This window comes from Centroberyx affinis, unplaced genomic scaffold (assembly GCF_046629955.1).
Source record: "Centroberyx affinis isolate AG114_WGS23_722 - 3 ecotype Tasmania unplaced genomic scaffold, CSIRO-AGI_Caff_v1 ptg000485l_1, whole genome shotgun sequence".
NCBI classification, from domain to species: domain Eukaryota; kingdom Metazoa; phylum Chordata; class Actinopteri; order Beryciformes; family Berycidae; genus Centroberyx; species Centroberyx affinis.
The window spans coordinates 342,906-366,072 of record NW_027279141.1 but is presented as its reverse complement, the minus strand read 5'-3'; the positions used below and the strand labels follow the sequence as shown (position 1 = coordinate 366,072).

The window sequence follows — 23,167 nt, the reverse complement described above, 5'->3', positions numbered from 1 at the left end:
GTTTATCCTCATGGAGGATGATATCTGTGTTGATGGGATCTGACATGATCCTTCTAATGGAAGTCTGAGGGTGGAATCTAGCTCTATCTAGCACTGAATATGCAGGTACAGAAATGGACCAATTCTCTCTGAGTAATTTTCATTGAACACATTGCTGTCTTCCCATTCTGTTAATAATTGCTCTTAGGAAAAGATTGCACTCTCTTTTCTGGACTTGAAGATGAGTCTTTGTCTCTCTGTCCCATTACCGCTTCAACGAATAACATTGCAATCATTTCAATTACGACAGCGCTGGGATCGGGGTCTTCAAGTGCGGCCCTGATATAAAATTGGAGGGGCATGGGCGAATTGAGGGAAGGCATTTTTCCTCTGTGAAATTGCCTCAGTCTTGGGGACAGTAAATTGAGGTGCTGAAAAATGATGTGATAATTCAGCCGCATGGTTTGGCGGGGGGAAATGGTCTGAAAGTCACTTTCTAGAGAATTAGAAGGCAAAACTACATTTCCTCCCCGAGTCGTCTGTCCTTCACACAGAGGCATGAAATGAATTGATGAGACTGAGAGAGAGGAAGTGTCGGCGTAAATGTTTGCAGTGCGGCTAAAATGAAGCTGCCTGCCTGTGCATTCAGATTGGCTGTAGGGTGAGAGGAGGAAGCTGGAGAGAGGGAGCAGCGCCGCGTTCCGCGCTATTTCACGGCCTAAGCCTTTAATCGTACCAGCCACAATGGATGCATGAAATGGAATTTGAATTTCAGATTGATTGATTCTATATTGATGAATGCCAAGGCAGGCTTAAGGAAAAACCTGCGTCTGTGGCTTTTAAACGTAACCTGTCTAAGAAGGCGAGTCCTTGCTCCTCTCATGCGCTTGTTTGTTCCTCTTTAGATGTGCTTCAAAAAGCTGGAATTTTCATATTTCTTTTGAAGTTTAATCTCCAGCAAGAAAAAAAAGGGGTAGGAGGATGAATGCAAATGGAGAAATTTGCTTTAGCTTTGCTTCTCACTGTTCATTGCATGATAGGGAATTATAACACAATGGTTGTGTAGTCTTCAGTGGTCACAACAGCTCTCAAACTGCAGAGTTTGTTCCTTCTGTATTTAGGTGAAGGAATCCAAGGGAGTGACACATCAGTGGGTTAAGAAACCATCTCCAAACAAACTAGGAGAAATGACACGTTTGTAATATTTTCACCTTTTCTCCAACATAACGTTTGGCTTTCATCCTCATCTCTATTGTGTCTTGTCTTGTTAATCCCTTCAAGTCACCCCGCATAGTAACAGAGCTGGCATAAGAACATTTAGTACTGTTTGCAGTGTTGAGATTAACAGGATTACGGATTAGGGATTACATTGGCCTCGACCTGACCCATCTCACCTTGACCCCTGCCCTGGCCAATTCAGACGGACACACCAAACTCATTTTGTCCACTCTGATTGAGGCCTGCAAATTGACACAAATTAGGCATAATAACTGTTGTTGTCAGGAATAAATACAAGCAGAACGGATGTGCTTTGTACTGAGACAGTTTGGTTTGTGGATCTTCTAATGAGCGTCTCGGGTCAGACAGTCTCTCCTGTGATCCAGTCACTTTGGTACATGCACATCAATGCACTGTAAGACAAAGGGCTAACAGTAACGACAACAGTAGCCTTTTGAGGCCTGTCCTATTGACCGCCACCCTCCATACCCTTCCTACTCCACAGTTTCCAGGCAGTGGCCTCTGAACACAACGTAACATTGGCGTTTCCATGGAGAATGTGTGGTTGCCAAGGCACTTGGAGATTGAACACAGAGGGTCATCATTTATGTCTGTCAGTCAGCACTGAGGGGATGGATGGGGGAGAGGGGTAGCTGGGGAGAAGAGGCTCTGTTGGGTCCTGCGGGGTTGGGAGGCCCACCTCCTTAAAAGTTTATTTGCAGAAGGGATCACCTCTGGCTAGTCCGGCCCTGGTTGTTAGTGTTAATGTAGTGACTCCCCTCACAAATCCCTGGAACACTTAGTCTTATTCACACTTTAAACACAGAGAGAAATCCAACAGCTTTGTCGGAGGGAGACGGCGAGAGAGGGAGGGAGGCAGTGAGAGAAAAGAGGGGGAAAGGACGTGTGAGGCTGCATATGGCCAACCTTAGTGTTGTTTATCCAGAGAGTTGTTACAGCTGAGGTCCAGGTTTCTCTCTCAGCAACTCATTCTAACACAGAGGGAGAGAGGAGGGAAGCTTATATTTAGACAAACACCCAGATAGACACAAAGAAATCAGAGTAAGCAGACAGAAGAACATTAGTTGAGAGGGCAGCAGAGCAGCCTGCGTCTCTCTCTCTCTCTCTCTATCTCTCTCTCTTTCTCCCCCTCTCTCTCTCCCTCTCCCTCTTCCTTCCTCATCTTCGCTCATTAATCTAGCCGTGTGGTTCTGGCCTGCTTCCCATGATGTAGAGAGAGCAGGTTTGAGTGACCACCCACCCTGATGAAAAACATTACTCTGTCCTCTCCGCCGTCACCTGCCATTGTTTATACCGCCACTTCATTCTGTCACCATCATTCAGCTGCTATTAAATAATGAAGGAAATATGTTAATTGATGTTTTCAAAGACTTGAGATTGATTGTCGCCTTAGGGATGATTTTCTTGCTCATTTCTCCCACCAATCTGTGTCTTTTTTTTCCCTATTTTACTCACGTGCTTTGGTACTTGATCTTGTTCTTTCCTCTTCCTCTTTTTTCTGCCTTTCCCGCTCATACTCTTTTCTCCCTTTGCTGCTTATTTTCTTCTTCTCGGTCGTCTGTGTCTGCCACCTCCGTTTAGGAAGGCTTTCCAGTCCACGTGTGCAATTACAGAGCTCATATTCAGTCTGAGCTCTTTCCATCACTGAGAATGAAAAGGTTGGCTATCAAATACGCATTAGTCTCCATCTGCCTCTCCCTTATGCATGAGTAAAGACACTGACTCTCTTTGGCAGACTGCAAGACTCTGGTGTGCACCTTTTGGCTGCTCTTTACCTTACTGATATGTCTGCTGGCTATACCTCCCATCAGCTTCCTCTAAACATGAAATATTCATGTCCCCTTTCTTCTTCCTGCTCCGCACTTTTGCATTATTTTATTATTTTGGAGAAAGGGGGAAGGGGGCGTTGGCAGTTATATCTTGGCTTCCTCGAAGGTATGCATGGGGGGGGGGAGGGGAGTAGAGGGCATGTTTGGCGAGAACGGCGTGCAGAGATTTGAGATCCATTAGCCATTGTTCTATTCAGCGCTAATACAATTCTGTAGTACATACTCTCATCTCCATTATAGTCTAATGTAATGTACTCTCTGTCTGGCTTGCCTGATCTCACTACTGTAGCCTCAAACTCAAGGCCTTGAGCTCTTCTTTGTGGGCTGCACTTTCTTTTGTGTATTGCTCCTTTTCTCCCCCTTTCCCTTTCCCTCTCTGCTCCCTCCTTTGATTGTAGCTTGATTGTAGCTCTTTGTAACACAGTCTGAAGGTCAACATTGGGGGGGGCGGTCATCGCTGCTGAGAGTTGGGCAAGACCTGAGATTGCGCGTGCCCCAACTCTGTTTGTGTTGCCTCACCGTTTAATCTGCTCCCAAGCCCTGTCAACAGTGTCATTAGAGTCATGGCAGAGCCTTTGTCTCCCCGCAGACCTGGCTGAAGATAACACAGGTCTTTATTCTGATTAATCATCAACAGAAAATTACTTTGAAATAACTTTTCTTCTTTGAGAGAGGATTTGGTGTTGAGAAACCTCATCGCTGCAGGTCCCTCGAGTTGTTCCCCCGAAGCAGCGACACAAACCTGACGCCTAAGAGGCTTCTGTGTCGTGTTAAAAGTTGCCTCTCTGAGAAAGCCATCCCTCCCCTCTGCTCCGTTTCACTCTCATTTTGTTGTCTCTTCCTGTGGCTAATCGTGCTTTGATATGCTGTGGCACGGACCCTGGCTCCTTCAGAAGTGAACAAACAAGGTATGGGGGATCTTCAAGCGGCCAGGGCTGTGGGTTTTTGTCTGCTTCGCTGCGATACATTCTCTGAACGCCCACTGCTTTTTCACGCCCGCTCTTTACATTAGAATCTGCCTCCCTGTGAAGAGGAAACTTGGACGCGGCTCAGAGAAACAGAAGTGTGATTTCTTCTGCTGCGCTCACAGGAAGATTTGGGCATCGTTTTTAACCCGAGCTGGAAGGCTAGAGGGAGAGCTACTCCACCAGAATGTTGACCTTGATTACATTAAAAGGAAACTATATGGCCAGGGTTTTCCACCATGTAATGCTGTGCGTATATCAAATGATATATTGAATGATATGAGGATTTTCTCTATGGAATACTGTTAGAAATAATGCATGGAATGATGTGAGGCTTTTCTCCTATCAGGCCTTGGCTGTCAAAAATCAATAACTCATTAAATGTAATATGTGTCAGATGGCTGATAGCCACCCATGGGACGCACAATATCAAGCTTGGTGTGGTCACTGTTGTATTTTTTAACTCTTTTATTCACCACTTTAATTAAACCTTCATTTATGGTCTTACTAATAAACCCTTCAGTAGCATTATCAAATCCATTTTATGTGTATTTGATGAGTCTTGATGGATCTAGCGGTCATTATTGAATGTCTTTGGGTTGAGAGGGCTGTGACTCTTCTCTAATGTGGTATCTAGGGTTTTATAAACCTGCACCTCAACTGCTCTCCCTCATAATGGACAGAGCATTTCCATGCAAAGGTAGTGCTGCTCTGCCTGATTTCTCTGCCAAGGCTCTAAATGGAGAAATGATGTTTTTCTGAGTGACTAGCTCGCACCATTCTCATACCACATCTTGTACTTTTCCCACTTGATGTAATCAGATATTCAGCACCTTTGCCAACTGTGGTGTCTTTGTCAGAAGGTCTGCTAAGAGCCAATTGGAGATTGACTAAGGGTTTGCTATACTACAATTGTTTTACGTCTGCAGGATGTATGGAAATGTGCATTCAGTGTGATAGGTCCCAGTGTAAGGATCCTATTGTTGCCGGGTCTGTCTGTTGCCATCATCCACTCCTCTGCTCTTGGATCACTTCCTCTCTGTCAGCTTGTTTTTCTTCTTTCTCCTGTACTCAATTTTGGTCTTGATACTCTGAGGATTTGAGGGAAATAGAAGGCGAGTGTCCCCCCTGGTGATGGCTTCACTTTACATGCAGTCGTGCCGTCCTGCTGGACTGAATCGGGGAATTGGCTCGCCTCAGGGCTTTGTTGTCACTCACATTCTGCCTATTGATTGCGTGGAGGCTGCGTGAGTGTGTGTGTGTGTGTGTGTGTGTGTGTGTGTGTGTGTGTGTTTGTGTACATGGGGGTTAGGTGTGTGTGTGTGTGTGTGTGTGTGTGTGTGTGTGTGTGTGTGTGTGGGGAGGAATTGGCAGCTCTGACAGTGTGTGTAGGTGAATGCAAGGACTACTTTCGAATGAACAAATGAACTTTTGAAGTGTTGGCACCAGTAATACACACACATCTCCCACACACCACTATACCCCACACAATAAAAACATGTGTCATTGTGGCTTTTTCTATAGGAGTCAATACTGTTTTTTTCTCTTTGTTTACATTTTATTCATTCATTTTCCATGTGTGTTTTTTTTTTTCTACTGTCTTTCCAGGTCAGCAGATTCTGTCCGGGGGGAAATGGTGCTGCTGAGATGACCTGTGTGACCTCACTTTCCCCTAGAGATCATCCTCCAATCAACAGAGTGGAGCAGAACCTAGCTGGGACGTGGTTGGCAGGTTCACATGATGGCCAGGTGATGGGGTCGTCCAACACCTTTCTCCACCAGTGACTTGGCCTGTCACCCCTCCCTCTGAGGCATAAGGGTGTACCAGTGGTCCAAGGCCCCCTACTTCTCTGCCATGGTGACATAAGCAGTGCTACAATATGAGGGAGAGCCAACGTGAGACCGTCTCATTTCTTTCTCCAGTAGCTGCTGCTGCTGCTGCTACCTTGACCCGCTGTGCGTTTAGCTCAATAACAAGACTGACTTTGTTGTGAATTATTCCTGCTCGCCTTTTTCTTCCCAAAACCAAGAGAGACTGTTCCCAGGGCGTGTTGCTGGGCCGGTGGGGCGGTGCGGCGTGAGACGATGCTGGGATGCGTGACACGCGTCCGTCGGCTGGTCCGTCTCCTCCCCCTGCAGACCTCCCTCCTCCTGCTCTTCCTCTTCTGCGCCGTCAGCGTCTTCGTCTCCGCCTACTTCCTCTATGGCGCCAAGCGGGAGCTGGAGCCCTCGGGAGGGGGCGTCTCCGGGGCCGAGGGCGCATCCGCCGACTCCGATGACCCCCGGGTGACTCCGTCCCGGCTGCTCCCTTTGCGGAGCGTGTCGGGCGGGCCCGGGGTGGATCCGGGAGGGGCCAGGACAGACCCCGTGGTTCTGGTGTTTGTGGAGAGCCAGTATTCTCAGCTGGGCCAGGAGATCGTGGCCATCTTGGAATCCGGTCGGTTCCGGTACCGGACTGAGATCTCTCCCGGCAAAGGGGACATGCCCACATTAACGGACAAAGAGAGAGGACGTTTCACGCTGGTGATTTACGAGAACATTCTGAAGTACGTCAACTTGGACGCGTGGAACCGAGAGCTGCTGGACAAATACTGTGTGGAATACGGAGTAGGCATCATCGGCTTCTTCAAGGTTAGGACAACACAACACTCTCCCCCCCCCCCTCCTCTCACTCACACCTTCTGCCTTGTCCATCTGGCTCCATCGTCTCTAAGGAGATAGGATTCACAGGGTTGGAAAGACCTGCCTGGTTCAATATCACTCGGTCCCACTGCACTCTTTCCCTCATGTTCTGTCTTTCTCTCTTATTTTTCTTTCTTTTGCAATCTGGCCTCTTCCCCTTTTTGCCCCAGTATCTCCTTTTCTCTTTCACTTTTTCTTTGGTATTAGCTCTTCCTCTAGCTGTTCATTCCTTAGACTCTCTCCCTCTCTCTCTTTCTCTCCCTCTCTCCCAGTAATCCCTAGCTGAGCCTGTTTGCCGAAGGCCAGTTTTCAGGTCTTATGGTTTTAATCACCATCTCCGAGCCACAGAAAGAATATAGAAAGAGATGTGGAGGCATGGAGGTGTGTTGCAGTGGTGTAGGTGAAGGTTAGGACGACCTGTGGGATTTGCTGTCTTTTGGGGGATGAGGGAGAGGAGAGAGGGAGTGCATCTCAATGACATGGACACACAGCAGTCGTCTGCTATCTGCACCAATGTGTTTGCTAATCACAGTGGACAAAGATTTTAAATCAGAAGCCATCGTGCGGACACCACAGAGCACGAGTGTGAGAACTTAATAATGCTGTTTTTTCTCATACACCCACACAGCCGCGGTGGTGAAATATTGAGGAAGGCTTCGGCAGAAGTGCAAGGGAAGGGAGGACTTGTGTATCTATGGCAGTAGAGATGTGAGAGAATTGGAGAGTGACAATTTTGGGAGGGGAAATTCAGATATGAATAATCACTGAATCCTCAGTCTTTGAATCTCCGTAGAGGACACAGCGGGAGGCTACTCATTTTGACTGAAAACTCCGAAGCATAGCAGATTGAGCATAGCAGGTAGAAGCTGCCTCATTCCTTCACGTTTGAGTAGGCCTGACATTCCTTATTTAACACATGATCGGAGAAATTGGGGAATTATATCCAATACACTTCTGTCTTCATCAGTCCAATGTTCAATGAATCTCCCTTGTGATTTTTATTTTCTCCCTCTGTCTCTCTCTCTGTCAATCAGGCCAATGAGAACAGCCTGCTAAGTGCGCAGCTGAAAGGCTTCCCCCTCTTCCTCCACTCCAACTTGGGTCTGAAGGACTGCTCTGTCAACCCCAAGTCCCCCCTCCTTTTCATCACTCGCTCGGGGCAGCCCTTGCCAGGCCCGCTCCCCGGGGACGATTGGACCGTCTTCCAGTCCAACCACTCCACCTACGAGCCTGTGCTGCTGGCCAAGACGCAGTCCGCCGAGAGCGTGGCGTCGATGGGGCAAAACGCCGCCCTGCTCCCGTCGGTGGTGCAGGACCTGGGGCTCCACGACGGCATCCAGAGGGTCCTGTTTGGCAACAACCTGGTCTTCTGGCTGCACAAGCTGGTGTTTGTGGACGCCGTGGCCTTTCTGACGGGGAAGAGGCTCTCGTTGTCCCTGGAGCGCCACGTCCTAGTGGATATAGATGACATCTTCGTGGGCAAAGAGGGCACCCGCATGAAGGTGCCGGACGTAAAGGTCAGTTTGTATCCGAGCCTAGATCTGCATACTTATGTGTGTGTGTTTGTGAGCATACTTGCATCTGTTTGTGAGTGAAAGAAAATGATTCATTCGAATAGAAACCAAGCCCTCCTGTGTATTCCTCAACCACTGCTAGGCTTCAAAATGCATTCCTGTGCAGGAATACAGAAGTTGCCCCCCACACACACTGCTGCGCTGTCCTCTGCTAGTCATATAGAAACCCCTTCCTCTCCCTCCAATTCCGCCTCTGAATGTGTTCGTCCCAGTAGGCCGCTCAAAGCTGACAGGCCCCAGCGCTCACACTGTCACAGAAGCTCCACAGCCATGAATATTTCAGGGGCCCAGAGACACACAAAGAATATCGGAGAGCTCCTTGCTTGCGTCCCCTCAGAGTGGAACAGACCCCTCACATGTGCAGGCGGGCGGGGTGGAGAAAAACTTGGGGAAAAGGCATCAAGGCTTTCTCACTGGCAGCACATTAGGAATGAATCACACCCTGACAGGGAAACGGAGAAATTTGAGAGTGAGAGAGAGAGTGTGTGTGTGTGTGTGTGTGTGCGCCTGGATTCTCATCCAGTGTGGAGATCAAATGAAACAAACACCCAAATCAGAGGAGAGGAAAATATCAAACAGAATGAAGGAGAGGAGTGAGGCAACCGGGGGTGGATGCTGGATGTGTACTAAAAGCAACTTGCCGGATAAAATTCTCTGTGTGTCGTGTGTGTATATGTGTACATATGCACGCGCTGCTGAGATGTTAATACACCAGTATGAGTGCATCATGTATTGACTCACTGCCCTTCCCTCCACCCCGATGTTGCAGGCCCTGCTGGAGACCCAGAGGGAGCTGCGAACCCATGTGCCCAACTTCACCTTCAACCTGGGCTTCTCAGGGAAATTCTTTCATGCTGGTAAGATGTTGTGGCCTCTGGAGAGAATGTGATAAAACTCAACAAACTCTTCTCCTGGTCTGTTCCTCTTCTTCTCCCTCGTGCCGCAATCTCATTTCTTCTACTGCTCTTTTCCCTCATGCCTCACTCTTGTATTTGACCTTTTTTCTTCCAGTGACTGTTTTTCTGCCTCTCCTCATTTCTTCCATCTCCCCTCACTGACCCCATTCCACCTTTGCCACTGCTGAAACTCTCTCTGCCTTCTCTCCTCTGTTGCTGTCCCCATCCTTTCTTTATCCCCTCCTCCTCTCACCAATCACCCCGATGTTTCTGTTTACCTCTCTCTCCCTCTCGTGCATCTAGGCTCTGATGAGGAGGACCTGGGAGATGACCTGCTGCTGTCCTATGTGAAGGAGTTCTGGTGGTTCCCTCACATGTGGAGCCACATGCAGCCCCATCTATTCCACAACCAGTCCGTGCTGGCTGAGCAGATGCTGCTCAACAAGAAATTTGCCATGGTGAGTCACAGGGGCAAAGGGCAGATCTCAGCTTTGGGCTTGCATTGTGATCTAGTGCTAGTATTGCAACTTATTCCCCCTTCCCTGTTCAAATAGCAGGCAGTCATAGGCATGGTGTTAAGGCATGGTCTTGATGAATCTTCTGCCTCCTTTCTTCCCGTCTCCCAACCCCTCCCTCTCACTCTTCCCACCCTCCAGGAGCATGGCATCCCCACTAACATGGGCTATGCGGTGGCGCCCCACCACTCGGGGGTCTACCCTGTCCACATGCAGCTGTACGATGCATGGAAGAAGGTGTGGGGCATCAAGGTGACCAGCACAGAGGAATACCCCCACCTGAAGCCCGCCCGCTTCCGACGAGGCTTCATCCACAGCGGCATCAGCGTAAGATCACACACTAACTCGCACACATAAGGCCTCATTATCTCTTTGCCTCTGGTCTCATCTCTTTCCCTCCACTCGGCTTTTCAGTGTCCGTTGCCCTTTGTAGTTTGTTTATTCTCCAGCTATGAATCTCTGTGAGTGTTCTCTTCTATCTGCAGCTGCGCTACCCATCGTTCATTTACCATCTCTCCATCTCCACCTCCCTCCCGTTCTTTTGTGTTTAATCTCTCCACATCCTCTCTTAATGCCCAGCGTTTTCTCACCGTGGTGCCTCTGCCCATCACGTTCCCTCTGCTGTGATCTCTGCCTCTTCTCCTCTCACGTCTTTTCCCCTGAGACGTTGAACAGCATCTTGGTTGTATTTATATTGCCGCGGCAACACTGGCATCGAGGAAGGCAATCGTCTCATTAATCCTATTGGCCAGCGAGGTTTCTTCTACAGAGTGGGAGATGATAATGTAGTCAAGTCAACAGTTCTTGCCGTTAGACGCCTCTTTCAGTCGGCTTCAGCACCACAACGATGACTGACACCTCTGGAAGCGGCACAGCAAATGTTTGCACACAACCAATCACTGAAATGTCAACACCCCAAAACTGCCTTATTCTGCTTGACGCCGCTTGCCGGTACTAGTAAATACAAAGCTTTAGCATACCAGGGCAAAATTAAAGCTGAATAGATTACAGTCAAGAAGTTCAAAGAATTGAAAAAAATGACCTTCAGAGCTGATGGGAAACAGTGCGGCCTCAGTCCGGTTCCTTTGTAGTGTCGGCATTCACTCGGGCTGTGTGGTCTCAGCGCTCTATTCTCGTCCTTGAGATAGAGCACTCTGAATGGACAGTCTCCACTGCTTACTGATGATTGATATTCAGTTCCCCAGACACTCCAAACTGTAAACGCATTTCCATGAATTTCCATATAGACTCAGAGTGGATAATAGGTTTGCTTTGGCTAGATGAGCTGCATAATATGAATGTTATTGAAAGCAAACAATGTCTGGGGCAATCGCCTGGAGTATTGACGGCTCTGCACTCAGCAGAGCTCTGATGTGTGTGCGTTTGTTTGAGTGCCTGCCTTTTGTGTTTTTGGTTTGGTAACTTCTATGTGTTTGTATTGCAGGTGCTGCCCAGGCAGACATGTGGTCTGTTCACACACACTATCTTCTATAAAGACTACCCAGTGAGTCCTAACGAGTTGGACAAGCTCATCAATGGAGGAGAACTGTTCCTCACTGTTCTTCTAAACCCTGTGAGTCAAATGCATGAACGCAGCACAGCCTACGTCTTGCATACTTAGAAACTTACTTAAGCTCTGGTGTAAATTGAAATTCAAACCGCATTCATTATACCTACCTTTCTCTTTCTTACTCTCCCTCTACCTCCCTGTCCACAGATTAGCATCTTCATGACCCACTTGTCCAACTATGGGAATGATCGCCTGGGGCTGTACACCTTTAAGAGTCTGGTGAAGTTCGTCCAGACATGGACCAACCTGAAGCTGCAGACCCTGCCGCCTATCCAGCTGGCCCAGAAGTACTTCAGCCTCTTCCCCTCCGAGAGAGATCCCCTCTGGCAGGTGAGTGGAAGGAGATACTTGAGTCAGGGTGATATGGTCAAAATATCATATCAATTTTGTTTTATTACTTGTAGCAGTATAGCCAGGTTTGGCATTGTTAGACATCATTTTGATGCATTTTTTTCTAGCAACATTTTAATCATGCAGCCCTCATTCAAAATGGTATAGCCTATTCACATCTAATTTCCATCATAGAAGCTTGATAATAATGCGGCAATTAAATAAAATATCATTAATAATGGTATTATAAGAAACATACTCTTGCATAACTCTTGTCATATCAGTATACCTTGAAATACGATATATATTTCTCAGCCATTGCTTGAATCCTTAGCAATCCTTATGCACAAACCTGGACAGTGTGTGTTTGACTGGTAATAAATTATAATTGGCGGTTTGAGGGTAGATTAAGAGGAGACGTCATTGCCCTTATTAACATAATTTATTAAATGCATCCCCTTTGTTAACTGTAGAACATGGGAGTGAAAACAACGGTTAACCTGCTTCCTCTTGCCCTTTTTAAATTTGACTCTTCTACGTAAGAGCATTGCGATTGTTAGCAATTTCATGCAGTATTTCCAGCCCCAGATTCAAACCTGTTTGGTTTAGCTTTTATCTATTTTTTTTTTTTTTAAAGAATGCCGAAATAAAGCAAATGATTGTTTGTCTTTTTGCGGGTACAGGATCCCTGTGAGGACAAAAGGCACAAGGACATCTGGTCCAAAGAGAAAACATGTGACCGCTTCCCCAAGCTGCTTGTCATCGGGCCTCAGAAGACTGGTGAGACGCAGTACTTCAACACCCTCTACAGGACATAGTTGTAAATTAAATCAGACACTTCTAGCTTGGTGGGAAGAAGAAGTGTCATGTTTTAAGTGGTATGAATTTCATGTTTTGATTACTGATCAGAACAGGAATATGAGATGACCAATCAGACAGCCATTGGTTGACCAATGAACCTGACCAGGAGGGATGAATTTGGCTTGATACTGGAGTCAGCTGTGTTTTGTTAATGCTTTTGCATCTGTGTAAAGCTTTACAGTATTTACTAATGATATGTACTCTTTTATACCTCTTGCTTCTTTCTCTCTCTTTGCCCTGTCTCTCTTATCTACACCAATGTCTGATCTCCCAGGGACGACAGCACTCTACCTGTTTCTTGGCATGCACCCCGACCTGACCAGTAACTACCCCAGCAAGGAGACCTTTGAAGAGATCCAGTTCTTCAATGGGCACAACTACCACAGAGGCATCGACTGGTAAGAAACACCTGGCTTACAGGGAATTTATTGCAACTGGACCACATCAGCATCAGCTGCTTATAACACTTTGTATGTGTTTTGTATTTGTTCTCTGCCAGGTACATGGACTACTTCCCCCTGCCCTCCAACACCAGTTCAGACTACTACTTTGAGAAGAGTGCCAACTACTTTGACTCTGAGGTGGCTGCTCAGAGGGCCGCAGCTCTCCTGCCCAAAGCCAAGATCATCACCATCCTGATCAACCCAGCTGACAGAGCGTACTCTTGGTACCAGGTCTGTCAAGCAACCCTCAATCAATAAATAACTCATAATCATAGCGTATGTTAAATATCAAAGTCTAAGATCTTACACTATTGTTCACTGTTCTGTTTATCTTTGTCTGGAAACCTTTGCAAAGTCATTGTACTATAATTAGCTTATTTTAGATTCTTCTTCACTGTAGATAGATATTGTATACAATGCAGAGGTGTAATGATACATACGGTAAATGCACAGATATACCTCTCTCACGCTGCACCTCTCTGTCTGCCCACAGCACCAAAGAGCCCATGATGACCCGGTGGCGTTGAAATACTCCTTCCATGATGTCATCACAGCAGGCCACGACTCTCCGGTCAAACTACGGGTCCTGCAGAACCGCTGTCTGGTGCCGGGCTGGTACGCCATCCACATGGAGCGCTGGCTCAACCACTACCACTCCAGCCAGGTACTGTGGGTGCGGGTGTATTTTCAGTTTATTAGCACATACGGGACTACATGACAAGACCGTCCTGTTCTGATATATGAGCCTGTCTGTGCCTCTTCCCCAGTTGCTGGTCTTGGACGGCCAGATGCTGAAGACTGAGCCAGCCTCAGTCATGGATAAAATCCAGAAATTCCTGGGCCTGGCCAACGCTGTCAACTACCACAAGATCCTGGCGTGAGTGTCCGCTTTCACCTCACATCATCACAACATAATCCTCCCTTTCAGCTGCCAAGTTTACAGATTAATTTGCACATTAATTTATAACTTCAGATTTCTCAGGACGCATCAGTACACAGTTTGCTCTGGTTACTCATCCAACAACCTCAAATTTCTAAGCTTCTCTGAAAACAGTCGATCTTAAAAAGAGATGTTTGATGTTCTGCACCAGACAATTCCAAACAAATTAAGTTTTCAGGTGTGCAGCAGGTAAAATAAGGCAGAGATGTAGCGGGAATTAATTGCTGCTCCTACTTTGTCATATAAAGCAGTCATTTGTTTGCTTGCTTGACAAATTTAGAATCGTTTGTGGGGTAGCTGTAGGGAGGCATTAAGTGGGAACAGTAAATTTGAATACTGAGTTCTGTAATCTTACTCTTATGTACAGGTTCGACCCTAAGAAAGGCTTCTGGTGTCAGCTGCTGGAGGGAGGGAAGACCAAGTGTTTGGGGAAGAGTAAAGGACGCAGATACCCTGACATGGACCCTGAGGTACGATGATTCATAAGCTTATCACTTTAACATATACATTGTACCATCTGTTATTATTTCACCTATATGTTGTAGCATTTTCTGTATTTTGGGTTTTTTTTTAAGGTTTTTAAATGTGATTTCATTGTACCTTTCTGTCTCTCCCTCCATCAGTCCCAGGCGTTCCTCAGGGAGTACTATCGGGATCACAACATTGAGCTGTCCAAGCTGCTGTACAGGATGGGCCAGCCGCTGCCCAGCTGGCTCCGAGAGGAGTTGGTCCACACCAGGTAGCAGCACCCAGTGGGAGACCACAGCTCCACAGACTGAACCACAGCTCAGCCCCCCGCCCCCGGGGGAATTTGGCCGTGTATGACGGGAGCAGCCCAAGAAGTCGAAGATCCCAAACGGTTTTGAAAGAGACTGAAATCTATCAAAATGGAGATTTGAACATGGGTTGCCCACCCAGAACTCAAAACTTGTTGTGATCTTCACAAGATGGATGGGGCACAAGTGGGTGGTAAGGGAGAAGAGAGCATAATAACTGGTGGGGGAAGGGAGCATAGTTGCTTCTAAGTGCACTCCCCGCTCTCCCTTGTCCTGCGAGATGCCTCCATCCTCACAAAGGAATAAACAGAAACGTGGACGTGGCCACATGACGGCCTCCACCGTGTTTTCAAGCAGAGGGGAAGGCACAGTGACGCACAGGGCAGAGGTTAAGTGTTCAGTAATCATATCCCTGCTCTCCTTAATCAGGCCGCCTCTTCCTCATATGAACTCAAAGCTTCATCTTGAAATCTAAGGAAGGAAAGAAGTCTGAACCTTGACCGGTCGTCACAGTGCCAGCTCCGAGGAAAGGAGCGGAATACACTTGAACACACAACCATCTGTGTCTCCAGCCATGAGTTGTGTTGTATGGAGCACATTAGAACAGGCAGTGTAAAATGTAAGGAGATAGATGAGAGCTTGATTGACAGAAAGGCATTAGTTGCAGATGCCTTTGGTAATTAAAGGATTTGTGTGGGAGCAGAATGGGACATCTGGAGTATTGACTCAGGCTACATGTTGTAGCCTTATTTGATAGGCCTTGGTAGAATCTAGTTATCGCATTTACAAGTGCCAGGACAGAATCTTCATCAAAATATTATTACATGGACATTTGAGGGTTCTTTTCTTTTTTTTTTTCTTTTTTTTTTAAAGATAGATTTTTTTTTTTTTTTACTCAGATTTTATTTGTTTTAACTTTTTCTATGATGCTGTTGGTAACGCATTATTGTAGAATGTACCACAAAACAAAACATGTTAGTTTCAGTTTCGTCATAGGACCCAGATGTACAGTAGGCTGGTTTGTCAAACTGTTGTTTTATTCTTTCCCTTTAGTCATTTCCAGGACCATGGAACTGGCTAAAGCAGGAACGGTCGGATAAATGTTGAAAGCACAATTATTTAAGGCACGCGAGTGAACACCAGTTCACAGCATACCGGTTATCGGAAAGCACACTCACGAAATGCATCCTACTACAATCTGTGAAGATGACCATAAGCTAGCTATGTTAAATAAGCACTCTGGTTCAAGAGGTTCAAGTAGAGTGTACAGAGCAAGATCATCCATCTAGTACCGCAGTATCAACATTGGGTTTTTATGTCAAAACTGTAGATTTTGTCCTCTGTTTCATTTCATTTAGCAGATGATCTTTTAAGTTTGGGGGGATAAAAATGTTGTCTCTGGGAAAAACGTGTAAAGATGCCAGGCAGACCAACAGTATGACTTGTAGACCATACGGGCGTTTGGTTGCCGGTCAAGGTATTACCACTGCAACTAGATGTCAAGCATAGATAACAAAAGCTGCTCTTATTGCAATAGTTTTGTACAATGTTCTGACGTAATAACGATGCACATGTTGGTCCTTTTATTTCCTGACTTTGTAATGTACATAATACGCAACCCTTGGTAGACCTAAATTATTATGAATGTGTTTGGGTTTACACTCTCCATCAGCCCCTTCTCACAGTGTGAAGTGTCAGTGCTGTGGGGAGGGGGAGGGGGGGGAGTGCGTTGTTGCCGTTCGGATTATTTCATTGTATGGAGGTATGTCGATAAGATTGTTCCCTCTCACATCCTCTCACTGCCAACTATTGTACAGAGGTACTGGATCTCTCCATATAAAGTATTAAGTGATAACACATAACAGCAACGATGGTACTAATCTCCTGGACTGTATGATAAAGATTTGTAATTGTTGTCAATAATTTTTACAGTGTAACTAATATTGTCGGTGCTTTTTAATTTGCAAATAAAACACCACTGTATTTTTCAGTAGTTGGACTTTTTTTTTTGCTTTCTTTTCTCATTCATCTAGAGTCTATTTTGTTATTTAGGGTCACACTCACATCAGAGGGAGATGCAGGTAAGCCAGTTTTGTCCAAAAACACACAAAGGGGATTTCTAAAGGACTGAGAACTCAAATAGGTGGCTGCTTTCTGCCATCTGGCTAGAAATTGGCTGAAGGCTGGATGAGAGTTTTCATTTGTCTTTTGGTTTCATTGTGTAATGCAGTACTCGTTCGATATGAAATATAATACAGCCTGAACCTCTTACAAACCCTTATGCAGCATATAAGCCAGTAAATAGAATATTGCCTAGTTTCTTTTTGCAATTTATTGATGCTTGTCATGTTGCACCTATCTTTGAACTAAAGGAACATCTAGTTGTCGCTCCTGTTTTTCTGGTTTTGGAGTCCTCACTTCCTTACGGGGAAAATACCCAACATTCACAGCAGAGGAAAGGAATTCTCTGCAGTTCTAGGAAAGCTGAACAGCAGGCAGCCTTAAGAAAGGTCTTGTCTTGTCTTCTGTTTTTTTTTTTAATCATCCTTTGTATTCTGGACTACATGTTAAAGTTTAGAGTTTAAGCTCCTTCTCCACTCTGTAGTAGGCCTAGTTCATTTTTGCCCAGTCCAATATAATTTCTAACTTTTCCTGAATCCCCTTATTAACTGAGATTTGAAGGAGCAGCAGCATGTTTTCTCTTAGTTAGAACAGCCTTTTATTTTACAGCACTATGTAACTTGGAGTAACTGTGAGAAAAGTGCATTTTATCAGTAGTAGCAGTAGTAGTACTAAATGTATTACAAAAAGTAGTAAAAGTATTTATTATTTTCATTATTAAGGCTTACATTTCCAAGTTTATAGACATTTGAAGATGCATAAATCTCATTTCATCATTTCACAGTTGTCTGCCTCTACCAACAAGTGATGCTGGCGCCGGTTGACCAATAGCAGCGCAGAGCTGCTACAAAGTGACCCATCCCACAGCACCTTAAGATCTGGGGCTTTCCACTGCTCAGCACCTTTCACTTCATATTTCTCAGGAACCTGTCTGTGTCCACAGTCCTTCCTTATTTACCGGCTATTTCTTGGCTTCTCCGTGCGGACACTGTCCAGTTATCTGTGTTGAAGAAGGTGAGAGGAACGTGCAAGACTAATGGACCACTCTCCAGAAGATGCTCCTCTGGCCACGGGCAACCGGGCGGGCAGTGAGGAGGCCCTGATTCTCCCTGGAAGACCCAGAGGGTGAGACTCGAGCAGCCTGCTGCCACACATGAGACTAGATACAACATCATTCCTTCGTTTAATCTTTGCCAGTAAATCACGGCCCTTTGCATATATAGCTTAACAAAAGTGTGAAATTTAATTTAAATATAGAACTAAAAATGTTCTGTAAAACTGTAAAAGTCTCGTTAAAACTGCTTAAAAAAAACAAAAAACTTTTAACTAACATGCAACACAGCAGGTGAAACTTTTTTTTTTTAAACCGATGACTCATTAGGTAGCACCTATAGACAATATAGAGTAAAGTTTTTATGAGGCCGAACAGTTCATTAATAACTGAATGTCATTATTGCATTGTGCCTTTTTACACTTGTTTAAATAAACTGTACCTTACATACATGTTTAGTAACTAGTACTCAGAAATACTGACACTTCCCTTTGCATTAGCAGAAGGCGTCTGCCTAGTAACTCGTGATGCTCTCATGCTATTGGCTCATAGTAGCCAGCAGACAAAAACATTGGGCATATTACATATTAGGGTTTAATTAAATTATTTGGGATATTTTGGATTATTTTGGACCTAGTTAAACACAGAGTTACAGTATTGTTTTGCTTTTTCTTTTGAAATACATATTTTGGATAATCCCATGATTCTAGGTTTACATAAGGGACATTTCTTTGTGTTCTGGACTGTCCAAAAGGCAAATCAAAACACCCACACATGCTTTGGAAATGCCACAAACAGGGACTCCCCCAAACCTAGATACTGTGAAAGTTAGTACACTACTGTTCCCACTTCGACTTTCTATGAACTTGCTTGTGCCTCATGGTTGCCCCTCTCTCCCCCACTGTTTCATCCTCTTCAAGTCACATACATATTTTGTCTGACTAGGTCCTCCAACAGCCGTGCGTTCAAGGTGGCAGGGCTGACGACCCTGGCCTGCCTGCTGCTGGCCAGCCAGGTCTTCACCGCCTACCTGGTCTTCAACCAGAAGCAGGAGATCCACTCGCTGCAGAGGAACTCGGAGAACATGCGCAAGCAGCTGACCCGCAGAGCCCAGGGTGAGGGGGAGGGGGAGAGAAATGTGGAAGAAGTGAAAATAAACTCATCTTCTCTTTTTGGGAGGCTGGGCAGTGCCGGTGGGAAGGATAGTCTAGTTTATCTGACTTTATATAGAGGTGTGAGAAGGCGCGCATCTTCAGAAATGCATCGTCCGCCCATAGTGATCTTCATCAGACAGGAGGAAGAGGAGGCTAGGACTTGGGAGGCGGAGAGGGAAGTGAGAGTTCGCTTTGAGGAAGAATGTGAAAAGAGAAAGCACCAGAAGGTGGAACACTGGTTTAATGATATGTTGCCAGCAGTGTTATAGTTTTGGATTTCTCATTAGTTTTTATATTTCTGTGGTCCTCAGCTTTTATTTCAATTTCAGTTTAGATAGTTTTTAGTGTGGGTTCAGTAGTTTTAGGTGGGGTTTTTTCTCAGTTTCAGTTCTAGTTTTAGTGTTTTTGGTACTAAACAATAAATCATGAATTCTTTTTAAAATGTATTAACATGAATTTTTCAATTAGTGTTCAGTAAAAACAGTTATCTTTGTTTTACAAGTAGAGAAGATCATTTTACTTCTATTTTAAGTTTTTTTTCCACAAAGTTTTTATTCTATTTCAGCTTGCGACAATGTTTTTTAACACTTTCAGTTTATGATAATAAACAGGGTTGCCGTTCTTAGAGCAGCTACCACCATCTTGTACTCTGGTGTAAAATCCCCAGACTGGTTCATTAGTTTCCCCTTGTTCCCTGCAGCGGCTCCAATGCAGATGCACATGCCCATGAACAGCCTGCCCCTGCTGATGGACTTCACCTCCGATGAAGACCCAAAGACGGCCAAGAAGAAGCCCCTGACAGTAGGTCTCCACCTGCCTCCTTGACACCTGGCATTAAACTGTGTCTAGGTGCAAGCTCAACAACAAGCTCACATGAAAAAAAAAGAGACTCAAAATGTTGTCTTGGATGATTCATAATATATCACCTCCTCGGATGTGAGAATTCAGTAATATGTGAATGAAAACAAACACGGGAAAACACTGAATACCGATCAGTGTTGTTTATTATTTGGAATGTTTGACTCCTCTCTCCCGTCCCACCAGAAGCTGCAGGACACTGCTATTGTGAATGTGGAGAAACAGGTGAAGGACCTCTTGCAGGTATGTTGCACTCAGTATCCTGTGTATCACCACCACATTGCCATCCATAAGCATCAGTATCAGCTCTGTGGATGTGAGTTGTCGTCATTAAGCGACGGTTATGTTCTGCCCAGAATTCCCAGCTGCCCCAGTTCAACGAGACCTTCCTGGCCAACCTGCAGAGCCTGCAGAAACAGATGGAGGACAGTGAGTGGAAGGTGAAGACAGACACACACACGCACACAGAAACCATCTTGTCAGTTGTATAGCTTCTGTATCTAAACACTGTGTATTCCTCAGGGCTTTGAGTCCTGGATGCGTCACTGGCTGATCTTCCAGATGGCCCAGGAGAAGCCGCCTGCACCCCCCACACCCACAGGTTACTGCAGCCAATCTACCTTTCCCCCAGCATTACATTAACATTTTAGTCATTTGTTAGCTGACATTCTTATCCACAGCAATTTACAATGAGTGCAAGAGTAGAATAAGATTAATTTCCCTAGATTACCATCAGTTTTCCAGCAGCCTACAGTAAGGAGTGCCAGGGTCATGGCCACAGTACCGTGACAATATTCATGTAAGAGAGAAGTGCTGGAAAAGAAATAAAATAAGAGCTAAGGAGAGAGAGAGTATGGAGCTTGGCAGTAGCCACAGGAGAATATCATTTCGATTTTTAGGTCACAGTTTACTGAATCGAGATAGACCTTGTAGCCTTGTTTAATTCCAGTGCACAAGATGCATTTTGTTGCCTCGTTTTGGGTCATTTGTACCCTCATTTTCATTATTTTGTGTGCACAAGTTCATAATTAGTGCAGCAATTAGATTGGAGGTTCTGATATCTTACAAAGGGAAATAACACACCACGTAGTGCAGCAGCCAGTGTCATTTCCTCACACTGCCACCATAGCCTCTCTCTTCACCTCACCACATCTGTCAGACTAGTTTCAATTCCTTCTTTTGATCCTTCTACTTCAGTTCTTCAGTTCCTTCTTATCTCCGTAGAAAAAATCATGTTAGTCCTGCGCTACGCTTAGCAGTAATTAACATCGTCGAAACGGGCCTTTAATGTCCTAACGTCCTCTGCTCTCTCCATCCCTCATCAGCCAGTGTCATCCTGACCAAGTGCCAGACGGAGGCGGCTCCTGCAGGCGTGAGGCCCGGTTACTACACGCCGCAGTGTGACGAGCAGGGCCACTACAAGCCCATGCAGTGCTGGCACAGCACCGGCTACTGCTGGTGCGTGGACGAGAACGGCAACCCCATCCAGGGCACTGAAATGCGCGGCAGGCCCGACTGCCAGAGAGGTAGAGGACACGCTCCCTCCGAATGAAAACTGCACCTGTGTCTTTGCGTGTGCCGAGAACAGTTGACGCCTTTTCCTCATTTTCTGTCCCTTGTCTTCCTCAGCCCCTCGCCGCATGATGGCCGCACCCAGGATGATGCAGCTGAAGTCTTTCAGCAACGAGGAGGGTGAGCGTCTCAGATCAGCTTTTAAAGATCAACAGAGCTTGTATTTGTTGGTGGATACACATCATTGATTCTTTGTGTTTCCTTTTCTTTTTCCAGACAAGACAGAGAATTGAACCAAAGTGGTGTCTCTCTTCATCAGCTGATCTTTCCAGAGGCATCAGAAGTCAAACTATACATTTTAAGAGCAGGATGTCCTCATGCAGTCCTCTACGCAGTAATGCTGTTTGTGATTCATCAATCATTCTATCATGTAATCTGTCAAATGTAACATTTTTGCTATTGCTATTTTACACATAGCCTTATGAAATCATATTAAGAGGCCTGTTACATGTTGCTATTTTTATTACATTTTTCTTCATTAATAGACTTATTTTGGGGGTGTTCTCATTGGCATTTAAAATCTCTGTCTAGATATTCTGACATATGAGTGTGAAACCTGTGTAATCGTGTCTCTGAAGCATACTTTAAGAGTGTGACTGTGTGACGAAGTGATTTCTGCGTAGAGGTGTTGGTCGAGAAGGATGAGTAAAGTATGCTGTTTCCCTAACAATGACTATATTGTTATACCTGTGACTTGAAATAGACATACAATTGGAGAATGTTAAATAAGATAAATTAGTTATAAAAGTTAACACTGAAATCTAAATAAACTTACATCTGATTGGATATGGTGACATTGCTCACTTATTCCTAATTGGGAGGTTTCACTTTTCTTTTTGTTTTTTCTAGTTTAAAGTTGGTTGGTGACATTGAATTGTAATGAATTTACAGAATAAAACATTACACTGATTAATTCATTTTTTCACTATATGTCCAGCAGCACAATAATCTATAGAAGGTAAAAGCTATCACTTTAATAAATATCACTTTAATAAATACATTCTGCCTTTTGTGTCTGTGTCTGGGAAAATACAGCAATTCTGAAGTATAATTTTAACGAGGCATTCTCAGACAGATATGATTTCATGAAAACCCACAGTTAGACCTTTATCTGTCCCAGTTTCCCAAACTTAATCCTTGTTCTAAGATTGAAGGAGAGACACAAGACACAAGTGATGCAAAACTGCCAAGCTAGCACTCAATCCAAAACTTCAACTGAGGTGACATCTTTAAAAACTAAAATAGCAATCAAATTATAGGCAGAGTCCAACGGAAAACTGTGTTGCTTTCTCCCCCAGCTGACTCCTTCAGTGGTATTTCCACTGTCCTTGGCCCCAGCCTGAGGAGCTGCTGGTGTGAGAGTGTCTCCAGCTGGAGGATGTGTGGCTGCCAGCGTAACTCAAATCCCTGGAGGCCGGGAGTTTTAGAGGGTGGAGGGCAGTTTGTCCCACTAACTCTCCCTGCTGATAATGACATGCAGAGATGATCATAGTACTGAGATTCTTTCAGGAAAGTGATCCCTGCAAAATAATTAAATAAAGTGTGTTGTTTGTCCATGTTTTGACTTTAGTGGAGATGTGAGGGGGAACGAGAAGTGAACACTAAGTAAGGTGAGAATAAAGTCAGACTCTTCTCTCCTCCAGCCCTCCTTCCATGCTCTCCACCACTGGTTGTTTGGGCCCCTGAAAACCGTCATCTGTTCAGGCCTGGCGGAGATTGAGTGCCGCTGGGCTGGAATGGTAGGGAACCTGGCTCATCTGGATCTGTCAGAGAACCACCTCTCTGACACCAGCCTGCAGAACATCTCGCACT

At 45.3% G+C, this 23,167-nt stretch overlaps 2 protein-coding genes across 2 annotated transcripts in view; both read left to right on the top strand.

The window, feature by feature from the left end:
- ndst1a (N-deacetylase/N-sulfotransferase (heparan glucosaminyl) 1a) overlaps nucleotides 1-16,585 on the top strand; it is a 37,430-nt gene extending 20,845 nt beyond the window's left edge. Inside the window, exons 2-15 of the mRNA XM_071517300.1 lie at nucleotides 5,621-6,643; nucleotides 7,729-8,211; nucleotides 9,038-9,125; nucleotides 9,468-9,622; nucleotides 9,821-10,006; nucleotides 11,124-11,252; nucleotides 11,397-11,579; nucleotides 12,263-12,359; nucleotides 12,715-12,838; nucleotides 12,940-13,114; nucleotides 13,377-13,547; nucleotides 13,651-13,760; nucleotides 14,191-14,293; nucleotides 14,447-16,585. Coding sequence (XP_071373401.1) covers nucleotides 6,098-6,643; nucleotides 7,729-8,211; nucleotides 9,038-9,125; nucleotides 9,468-9,622; nucleotides 9,821-10,006; nucleotides 11,124-11,252; nucleotides 11,397-11,579; nucleotides 12,263-12,359; nucleotides 12,715-12,838; nucleotides 12,940-13,114; nucleotides 13,377-13,547; nucleotides 13,651-13,760; nucleotides 14,191-14,293; nucleotides 14,447-14,566 — 2,670 coding nt within the window. The 5' untranslated portion in view covers nucleotides 5,621-6,097 and the 3' untranslated portion in view covers nucleotides 14,567-16,585. The remainder of the gene's footprint in view (nucleotides 1-5,620; nucleotides 6,644-7,728; nucleotides 8,212-9,037; nucleotides 9,126-9,467; nucleotides 9,623-9,820; nucleotides 10,007-11,123; nucleotides 11,253-11,396; nucleotides 11,580-12,262; nucleotides 12,360-12,714; nucleotides 12,839-12,939; nucleotides 13,115-13,376; nucleotides 13,548-13,650; nucleotides 13,761-14,190; nucleotides 14,294-14,446) is intronic.
- A 1,025-nt stretch (nucleotides 16,586-17,610) lies between these two features.
- Nucleotides 17,611-22,270, top strand: cd74a (CD74 molecule, major histocompatibility complex, class II invariant chain a). Its single transcript, XM_071517324.1, has 9 exons — nucleotides 17,611-17,845; nucleotides 18,717-18,886; nucleotides 19,626-19,726; nucleotides 19,970-20,026; nucleotides 20,140-20,223; nucleotides 20,306-20,384; nucleotides 21,109-21,309; nucleotides 21,413-21,475; nucleotides 21,572-22,270. The coding sequence occupies exons 1-9, from the start codon at nucleotides 17,757-17,759 to the stop codon at nucleotides 21,586-21,588; spliced, it is 861 nt and encodes a 286-aa protein (XP_071373425.1). The 5' UTR covers nucleotides 17,611-17,756; the 3' UTR covers nucleotides 21,589-22,270.
- The last annotated feature ends 897 nt before the right edge of the window (nucleotides 22,271-23,167 follow it).

What these genes read in the sequence shown, in the direction of transcription:
- cd74a (XM_071517324.1), top strand. Translation starts at nt 17,757, where the DNA reads ATGGACCACTCTCCAGAAGATGCTCCTCTGGCCACGGGCAACCGGGCG. An exon ending in GCTGACCCGCAGAGCCCAGG is followed by an intron (nt 18,887 to 19,625) that starts GTGAGGGGGAGG and finishes TGTTCCCTGCAG; the next exon opens with CGGCTCCAATGCAGATGCAC. An exon ending in CAGGCCCGACTGCCAGAGAG is followed by an intron (nt 21,310 to 21,412) that starts GTAGAGGACACG and finishes TGTCTTCCTCAG; the next exon opens with CCCCTCGCCGCATGATGGCC.